Source organism: Dioscorea cayenensis, chromosome 1 (genome assembly GCF_009730915.1).
Source record: "Dioscorea cayenensis subsp. rotundata cultivar TDr96_F1 chromosome 1, TDr96_F1_v2_PseudoChromosome.rev07_lg8_w22 25.fasta, whole genome shotgun sequence".
NCBI classification, from domain to species: Eukaryota; Viridiplantae; Streptophyta; class Magnoliopsida; order Dioscoreales; family Dioscoreaceae; genus Dioscorea; species Dioscorea cayenensis.
Window position 1 is genome coordinate 17,910,595 of NC_052471.1, and position 10,382 is coordinate 17,920,976.

General features: G+C 33.6%; 1 protein-coding gene across 1 annotated transcript; it reads right to left on the reverse strand.

Annotated features, from left to right (window-relative positions):
- Positions 1-5,491: 5,491 nt before the first annotated feature.
- Positions 5,492-8,234, reverse strand: LOC120274796 (uncharacterized protein At3g49055-like). The gene is made up of 5 exons (XM_039281366.1): positions 7,376-8,234; positions 7,201-7,277; positions 6,576-6,687; positions 6,370-6,486; positions 5,492-6,036 (listed from the first exon to the last, which is right to left on the reverse strand). Exons 1-5 carry the CDS (start codon positions 8,075-8,077, stop codon positions 5,671-5,673), a joined length of 1,374 nt encoding a protein of 457 aa, XP_039137300.1. The 5' UTR covers positions 8,078-8,234; the 3' UTR covers positions 5,492-5,670.
- Positions 8,235-10,382: the final 2,148 nt, after the last annotated feature.

Sequence of the window (10,382 nt, forward strand, 5' to 3'; positions counted from 1 at the left end):
CCTGAGGAAATAAGCCTAACATGTCGCAAGTTCCTAACTTAAATAAACTAAATAAGAAAAGAGAATCATGGACAGGAAGAAAAGGAAGAAACTCTAGCTGCTTTCTCTTACCAAGAGACATTTATATAGAAGGAACCACCGAATTGGGGAAGCCAGAGGTAGTTGGGATAGACCACCTAAAATCACAAGATATAGAGTAGAAACTGGACTTTCATTTATGAATAGAAGAGAGAAGATGCCAAGGAAGGTACGGTGAGGTCTAAACATAAATAATACCAATTTCAGAGACCTAGATTTTCTTTACAAGGCTATAAAGAAGTTGAAATTGATGAAAAATATGTTCACTGAAACCCTACATACGGAAAACAACAACAACAATAATACTAATATTTAACCAGATTTACAAACTCAATTTCCAAAGAAGAAAAATAATTCAAATATTACAATTCAAACTAAGAATTCCCATGTAGATTATTCCGTTAGATATTTAATAATATCATGTCCAATTTCTGTCACAATAATTTTTGCACCAATTCCAAAAGTTCATCCAATTTCTACCATCCACATCTTTTCTGATTAACTTCTCCAATATGTTTTGGTAACTGTGAATTCATGTGCCAAACAACCCCTCTGTAAAATTCTTGAATTAAGTTCTCATGAATCTCTTCACGAATTTCATTGACAAAATCAAACATAAACTTTTGATTAGTGACAACTTATTCAGTCCACAAAAATTGATCAAGAATTTTCTGACCCAAAAAAGTTCTATCTCTTAGATATCTACTGCAGCTAATCTGACACTGCTCTAAGATAAGTCTCACATTTGGTTCAAGCTTGTCAAATATGAACATTTTATCCTGCATGTAAAGATTTAGGTAATCAGATAGAAAACTGAATCAAAGTTAATCAATTTTTAAAAATTTGATGACCTGCCAATTCTTTTTGGCATGTTTTAAATGTGCATTCATCCAAACTTACCATGCTCTTTCTTTCTTGTGATCTCTGTATTTCCTATAAAAAAAAATTTTTTCCCATCTTGTGTATCATGATATCTTCTACACTATTAAGTAGAGTTTTTTTAGAGTTAAGCATTCTGACATTATTATCTGAATTCTGCATCAGTGGCCTTGAGTCCTTGATATACTTGTTTTCAGGCAGAGAGAGTAAGGATACCATAATGCGGCCTGCGACCACTAGTGATTTCCATGGTTTTCTGTTAGGCAATATTTCACTTTCATGGACAAATTTTTCCATCTCTTTTTGAATGGAAGAATGATTCCTCATATAGGAAATGGCCTAGTGTTTTTTGTTTCCATTTGTTAAACGTGACTGAAGATTTTTTAACAAAATTCTCATTTCTACTGAAAGCTTTAATCATTGTGCCATGATCTTTGAAACATCTAGGAATCATTTTTAGAACACAATCCATTGTAATGAAATGCTTTCCTCATTGGTTCTTTTCACTGATGTGTTGTGAGCCCCACTCCCTTATTTAAATCCTTGCTGTTGCTTTTACTTTTAATCATAGCCGTTGCTTTTAATTTTAATTTTAGATGTTGATTTTGTTTTTAATTTCGAAACCCTAGCCATCTCTTCACTTCATTTTTAGTTTCAAAACCTTATCCATCTTTTCACCTCCTTTGGTTTTAGATTGCCATTTAGGAAAAAAAAAAAAGAGAGAGAGAGAGACCTTGCCCCTTGTCTCATCTCTTTGCTGGTGATGTCGTGGCGAGGGGACGGGAGAAGGGTCTCGTTGTCAGGGTTTTGTTTCATTGTTATTATTGAGGTAAGGTTCTGATTTTATTTTATTTTTTATGCTCTTTCTTATGATTATTATGGCATGATACTAGTTAGGGTTAGGGTTTGGTGAAGAGGTTGATTTGATTTAATTTGAGGATAAGATTCAAAAATTCCTGTTAACATAGCAGAAAACCCTCTTCAATTTTAGAGGTCTTAGAGGCCGAATTTGGAGGAGAGTAGATTAGGAAAGTTGTAGATTTTGACGTTGGCTAAGTACCTACAAAATTTCAGAATTTTTATATAAGTATCCTGTAAATTATAAGTTTTAGACACAGGTGACGCGGACAGGATTTTTTGTGCAGCCCTAAAACAGTTTTTGATTAATTTCATGATTGTAAGTTCTGATTTAGATTTAAATTTTTATAAGAACATTATAGATAATGATTTTATCTTTGACTCTGCCAAATTTCAAAACTATTACCCATGTAATTTGTGAGATATGATCATATTTCTTTAGTGGTGCTCAATGGCATTTCTGCAGAAAGCATAAATTTTGATCAGAGAATTTGAGGATCATAGATGTTGAATCAGGACTCATGTTTAATAAGAAAGTTGTTCAATTTCGAGTTATTTACATGATCGTAAAGTTTAATCTTATTTTAAGCTATATGTTGTCAGATGTCTTTTTATTAGAAAGGGCATGTCTGAAATTGTTGTTTGCATAGTTATGATTTTTAAAAATGATGGCTCAAATTATGTAGATCTGAAATCATTGTTAGATTTGGATATGTTATAGATGTAGATGTCTAGTTGTCTTAGAAGATTGAAATTTCTGATTTGGATTAGAATTTGCAAAGCTATCCTGATTTCAATCTTAAGGTTCGTAGGTGAATTGGTTTTTAGTCTCGACTTTGGTAGTTATGTTAGTGTCTTGAATATGTTTTTGCATTTGTGTGAATTTTAGAATTTGATTTACTTGTAATTCTGATGGGTTATTCCCAAATATAGGACTTCCTAAGAAAAATCAATTGGTGAAAGAATTCGAAATCTGGTCGTTAATCAGGTAAATATCCCACATATAAATCATATTATATGTATATACTTGAAAATTATAGTCTTTTTGAATTTCTAACATTTTTGAGAAAAAAATGTTTATTATTTCAATTTATATTTTGAATTACTTATTCATTTATTATTTGCAATTCGTATGTAAGTATTTAGTTTTGGTAATGAATTGGAATTTTTTTATCTGAAAACGGGATCATCAAATTTATGTATTTTGTTGTGATAAATGTTTAGACATTACATATTTTGACATACCAACTTGTAGTCCCCAACTAACTTTGCAATAACCCTGTCATTCGGGGTTAAACATTGACCGTGTCAACATGTATTTGTGAAATAGAAACTATAGTTTCCCACCGTTCCGTCAGTGAAGAATAACGGCTTATGATAATTCTGGCTCGGGTCACCGAGGGTAAATTTATGACCTCTGATATTCTGGCTCGAGTCATCGAGGGTAAACATATAACCTCTGACATTTTGTTTTCGCAATAGTTATTTGTTGGACATATACGCTTGACTTTTTGATCAGTTATGTTTTATTGAAAAACATAACTTCTGAATGTTATTCTAATAAACTTGTATTTTATTATACTTATGATCCCGATATTTTTTTAGTGGGTACTCACTGGGTTGTCAAGCTCATAATCTGTTGTTAATTTTTCAGATAAGGAGCAAATAGTTCATCGAGCAACTTACTTGGCTAGTTAGAGAACTTGTGTTTCCTTTTAATTAAGTTGTCTTTATGTTTGTGTTGGTATGTGAATTCTGTTTTAGGATAAACTTCTTTGTATTTGAACTTTTTATATTCTTTTGGTATTTGAAGTTATAATTTTTGATGTTATATTTTTGTTGTGAGAACAGTTCTGAGGCCTTGCATGCTTACTGGGTTCCAGTCCATGGGTGTGCGGCCGTTTGTCGGCGCACTAGGTAAGAAGAGTCGGGTTCAGGGCATGACATGTGTCTAGTGGGCAAATCAAAATGAACTCTCTTCTTGTCTTCTTGATGAGAATGAGGAAAAGATCTTGAAGTACCTGTATTGCTTATGTCTTTTGAGGGGTTTCGCCCATCAATTAAATTGGTTATGTTTGATTTGTTTGTCCCCTTCACATTTCCTTTCCACGTGAAGAACTTGTTTTCAGTCAGCTTGCATTGGATGTTACTAAATGAAGGTTTCTCAGATTGCTTTGAGTTGTAGATTACTTTTAAAAATAGTTTATCATCTTTGGCATTCCGAAGATTTGCCTTTGGATAGTAAAGAAGCTTAGTCCAGTGCTTGTTCTTCATATCAAATCTTTCTGTGATGTTCAGTTTGAAGAACTTGCCCCTCATAAAAGCCTTAGCCATATCACCTAATGCCTTGTAAATGATCAAATTCTTTTCACCACTAGGATTATTTTCAATATTCAATTGGTCATTAATGGATTGGTTCTTGTTAGAGCGGTGCTCGTTGACAACAAAATCACAAGTGGAGATAAAATGCTTACTCCTTTACTTGTTTTGCTTCTCTGATGTTTTTTTTCCCTCTTCGTAAATTGAAACCTTATCTGGCAAATATAGCTGTGCCATGTCTTTTCAATTAGTGCTCTAACTGTTTCCATGCCATAGTTTGCTCTTCTGTTTTGCTCTTCGTCATTGTCCTTCAAAGCAAGATATCAGTTCCTATCAACAAAAGCAATGCACTATAAGAAAGTATCTTGCAAACACATCGATTTTTTCAGATAAATAAATTAACAAGATCACAATGTTCAGTAGACCAATACTCGATCATAAATATACTTACGGACTTGAGTGTCATTCTCATTGTTTCAGTCTACTACCAACTCTTCAGTTGCAATGCCAATGCTGAAAATAAGCATGCTAATCAAAATTCTCAACAGGGCAGTTGCCCTCCTGTTCTATCCTTGCAGGTCATAGTTGACTATCTGACTTACAGAACAGAAGAAAAGACTTTGAATTAGAATGCAATAATTCAGTTTCTAAAAGAGGAAGAAGAAAAATACGACATTTGTATTTAAACACTGAAAAAGCTACAAAGCAAGTTAAATAAGAGTGAAAGAGAAGACTATTCCTCGTACTCAGCTGGATTTCCTGATTGGATTGTGGTCGTTGAGATATCACAAAGACGGAGTCAACATCAATGTGTTGGAAGTTTCATGGATGACAAATTATGAAACTATTATCAAGCTACTCTTCAACTACCAATCTTCTTTTCATCGTTTGAGCTTCTTGCTTCACATAAATAGACAACAGAAGAAGTTTTAGGACAGAATGATGCATGTTTGGGCTTATATGGATGCTCCTCAGGCACTCTTTTGTACATTGGGCTCTTTGCTCAATGAAATCTAGCTTTTGCTTTCCCAATTAGATAATGTAAATTAGAGCATTTGCTAATGTCTCCTTGTAGTTGTCTCATTTCTAACAACAAAAAGCAAATCTTCTTCAAGGTTAAATGCCTTGTCATTTCAACATACAAATGGAAATCATTATAAAATTAAATAATTTGGCGCTTCAATTCAGGGGATCTAAGCCATTACATGGTAGTACTTATAGGAAAATATTCAGGAAAAGGAAGTTTATGCAAAATGAAAGGTCAGACATCAACATCTACTGTACTAAACAGGTGATTGAACGATTCAAACTAATTGCGGATGAAATGTCTGAGAACATATTCCTTTATCCCTTTGTCCCATATTTCATTATTTTGACAGTAATCTTATTCTTTATAAATCGTAAGAAAGTTATGAATATTAAAAAAAGTGACATACAAAGTGACAATTAGAGTAGAGTTAAAGAGCATCCTGTAATAAGGGACTAAACTTCTTGTGAAAACATATCTTCATAAGAGTTCTATCCTGACGAACTAGATCACATGAAATGCAGCAAGGCCTCCATTTCTGGCAGTCTTCTCATCCGGTTCAGATTTCCTGGCCTTGATGAAACAGCAGGTGTGAACCGAAGGACTCTCCATGGCCAGCATTCATGCCTCAATCTCCGGCGACCACGATCCTTCTCTTTTTTTCCCTGGTCAACATCTTCCTCTAGCTGTTTGGTTAGCTCCTCAATTCGTTCTCTGAGCCCAGCTGATCTGCTGTCCGCGAGCCGTCGAGATATTTCTGCAGCTTCCAGAGCTGCCATCGCCGTCGATGCAAGTCTTTCTTTCAGCTGCATCTTGTTATTTGAAGCATCCAATGCCATCTTTGTTCTTGATAATTCTTCTTTAAGCAGAGCAACCTGAAATATGGGAACCACACCCAAAATTAAGCAAAGTGAGGTTGAAATGTAATTAATAAAATAAATAAGACTCAGTTTAGCCATTGCTCACAAAATTAATTCAATCAAACCAGATAATACAAAAAACAGTTGAAAGGCTAAAGATGTTCCCTTTGGACGTTCTGAAATGTTAAACGTGTGCCGTATTCATTTTTATTCCATGTTCATCAGCACGCACAAAATCAGACAGTATAACTTTATGATATAAACAACATTTGGTGATAGAGGCGATAAACTCAAAGTTTAAAAAAAATACAAAATAAAGATGAGAATAGTATAAAAAAGGTCGTTCACCTCCCTATCACGTTCTTCAATTGCAGTTCTTCCAGCTTCTACTTCCAATTCACATGCTTGCTTCCATCTAGTTGCGTCTTCCTCAGCTTTGGTTACCTCTAACATGAGCTCATCAATCTAGCACATAAAAAGTTAGAATTAGAAAAATCAATTCAATTCTTCAAGGTTAAAAATAGAAGAAAAACAAGAAAGACAAGCACATTTACGTTGTGAACGAGTGTGTTTAGCCTTTCTTCAAGATGCTCGATGTATAACATGTTTTCTGCTATCTTCTGCGCTTGCTCACCACTAAAACTTTGCAAATGTTCATTCTCTAATCTGGAAACTCAAGGAATGATGATTCTTAGATGTTATTCAACTCAGTATGAATGAACCAATTTAAGATTATGCATGGCATATATCATTCTCAAAGAAAACTATAGATGGGAAACTTCTAAAATGAGGGTAACAAGAGCAAACAGGTTTATCACAAGGAAAATTTTTGGAAATTGATAGATTTGTGAGATAGTTCATCAAATCATCTTCCACAGGCTTTCATAAAAGTAATGAATGTACTCTGCAAGAAGCATTTCATGTCGAACTAAATTCATTACCTCTATTTGGAGATGTAATCTTTGTTTGATTTTAAGAAAGTTTTGACCAATGAAGAGGAAGCTTTAAGAAAATAAAGAATGTACTTTACGAGAATTAAAATATAAATCAACAATTACAGCAATTTGAATAAGTAATCTTCTTTTGGATTTCACACAATGTTCAAAAAAATCCAACCACTACATTGGTCTGCTCAACTACTCTAAGCCAATTAATGATGTTAAATGACCAAAAACATACCTAGATTCCTCGAGAGATCTTCTCAAGTTAGCAATCTCAAGCCTTAAATTCTTCATCATTTTCTCAAAGGTTGCAGCCTAATAAAAACAAAATTCCAACATTATAATCTAAACTATCTACTTTTATGATTTAGATTACGTTACAATCCAATAAAGCAGTAGCAAAAACAAATTACCACACTGACAACTTCGTCTTCACTCTGACCAGAATCAATGTTAGCACTATCCACTGGAGGCTCCTCAGCCACTGAACTCATCATGAATCCAAACCCAACTTTCTGCAACCCTCTCTCCGCAATTTGCAAGATCGCCACCCGCTTTTGTTCTCCACTCCGTTTCAACTTATTCAAGGTCCTCTCCAAGTTCATCTTTTCAAGCATAGCCACCCTCAAAAGGCCATCAATGTCTCTATTATCCTCAATCAAGCTCATAATCCTCTCATCCATCTCCATCTTCTCCTTCGTTCTGATCTCCTCCCTCTTCGCAATCCTCGATTCAACCACAGAAGCAAATTGATAAACAGATCTCATCTCTAAGAACAGAACATCAAGCTCATCCTCCAAGATTTCTTCCTTTCCCACTTTTCCACCAAATTCCTCTTCAGAGACCCACCCATAAATCCTTTGCAAGCTATATTTCAGTAAATAGAGAGAATCAAGTATCTGAGATATAGTTCTTGATTTCCTGATCTCTTCTTGGAGCAGCTCTGAAACCATAGATTTAAAGACTTGGGATTGGATCTCAAGTTCCAACCTTTCCCTCATCCAGGCTTCCTGCTGATTGAAATCAAGCTCAATGGAAGATTCACGAAGGTATTGAAGGAGCTTGGATTTGTTTTCCATGGAATAGGGATTTCTAGGGTTGGTTTGTTGCTGCATCTCAGCGGCATGATTTACGAGGGTCTCGGAAGGTCAAATAACTAACGGTCAGAGCGGGAATGAAGAGACTAGTTGTTGACATGAAATGGCGGGGAAGTAATTAGTGTCTTGATGAATTTCTCATGAGAAAACACCCGAACAAATGCCAAATTTCCCAAAATCCACTTGGTTACAGTAATCAGAGGTACTAAAAATAAATCTTTTGTCTAGCATATGCAGTAATAGTAAGGGTTCGAATACCATAGAGAAAAGCCCTTGTTGCTCTTTTCAAGAGGAATAAACAAGAAGCCAAAATGCCATTCTAGTGATTTAAAGCTCTTCTTTGTTGTTTTCATTTATTTATTATTTGAAATAAATATTGACAAACTTTGTAGTGACGGCCAAACATTATTGCCAGAGACTTAACTCACTGACTTTCACGTACGTTAGAAATAAATTATCATTTTTCAAAGGATTTATTCCGCCAATTGGATTTCTGGTTTAAGATAATTAATAAGAATTTTAAAAATATTATTATTATTTATTTTTAATATTGCTTGACAATATTTTTTACTCACATGTCTCAAGGATCGAATACCGGTGAGTAGTGAGTAGTTTCGGAGCAGGAAGGTTTTTTTTTTAAAATATTATGTATATATTGAACATCTGTTAAAAGCCATGTAAATATTTCACTTTTTTCAATTTCTTTCTTGTAATGAAACTTTTAATTGGCTAATCTTTTTTAAAATAGATTTCTAATATACCTAAAATCGTTGTAGTTTTTTTTTTTTTATCTTCAATAATTTCTCAAAAAAAATTTCTAATATATGATGTTGTAATTTTATTTTGCCACAATCTATTTCTAAATCTAAAAAAATTATATTATTTACTAAACCTGCTTCTTTGTTCTTGCTAAGTACTAATCCATGTTCGCTATAAGTAAAATTGGTTTATACTTTTACACCCCAAACTTGGAACTCTCACAAACGGCCTCATACCCACAAAGCAGAACCCATAAATATGTCAGGTATCAAAACCTGCATTCAAACAAGTTATATAACCTAACAAATCCATTACTTTAAATTCATAAATTCAACAAAGTTTGAAAAACAAAAATAGTTAAAATATTAAACTTCAATGTCTACAGAAGAAATAGAAAATCATAAATTAACTAGCTCATAGTTTGCTTTTATTAGATAACCACGGCTAAGCTATTTACTAGTCTACTTTATTTTTGATGTGAGAAAAATAAGAACAAGCTTAAGAGCTTCACAATTCCGAAAGTAAAACACTAAAAATAATTTATATCATACATAATTCTAGAAATTGAAATCAAAATAGCATATGCCATAGTTTATCAAAGATACAAATCATGGAACAATGTGAAACTATAGTCTTTTTATGCAAACCAAACTTAGTAGAATGCCAAAAATACATGTCTCCAAACTATATTTGCAAAAGAATATTAGAGGTTATTTATTTATACTAGGTGACTAGAGTTTCAAGTTCTAAGATGATTTATTTATATTCAGTGACCTGAGTTAGAATTTCACATGCCGTTATTCTTACACCCGATGAAACAATGTGAAACTATAGTCTCCCCAAAAATTTTTCATGTCGATATGTTTAATGTTTAAGCCTCATTGATAGGGTTAATGAATATTTAATTTGGAGACTATAAAATTTGTACAAAATAGTTTTACTATGGAAACTTTTCTTTTCCAAAAATCTAGAAACATGCCAGACTTTATAAACCAAGGATTTTCAAATTTTCCATTCAAGCAAAATATTAGTGCTCACATGATTTCTAAGAAAAATAAAACCATTTAGCACGTGTTCTCCTTGGTTCAGCCATGGTAATAGATTATCCATCGCTCATTGTCACTTCCTCGCCTCCGCAGAATCGGCCTCTTCCGAGCTTTCTCAACAACGTTAGTGTTATCTTTTGGTTCATTTGCCTCCTAGTAGATTCGTAGGATTAGCTATGGTTATGAATAGTTTACTCGAGAAGAGAGATAGTGAAAATAAGTGTTTAACGTTGTACAAGAATGAGTAAAATAATACAAAAGAATAATTGGCTAAAACACTAAGCTACAAGTTTTAGTAGAATCTCTCCACCAGAAGTTCCATGGCAACGACGCCAAAAAATTAACGGTTCTCTAATGTGTTTGTAAATATGTGCAAATATGCAAATAATGTTACAATGAGTTTGTGAATACTGTAAGTGTACGGATCATCAAGAAATACCTCATGGGTGAGCATGAAGGTCTTATTTCCCTAAGAACGGAGAGAAATGTGGCCATTTAGTATGACAATCATATTCCAG

Bases quoted from the DNA above. Each gene is read 5' to 3' on its own strand.
- LOC120274796 (XM_039281366.1), bottom strand. From the start codon at position 8,077: ATGCAGCAACAAACCAACCCTAGAAATCCCTATTCCATGGAAAACAAA. The intron at 7,278-7,375 runs GTAATTTGTTTT...TGTTTTTATTAG, and splicing joins AAGACGAAGTTGTCAGTGTG to GCTGCAACCTTTGAGAAAAT. The intron at 6,487-6,575 runs GTAAATGTGCTT...TTTATGTGCTAG, and splicing joins TAAACACACTCGTTCACAAC to ATTGATGAGCTCATGTTAGA.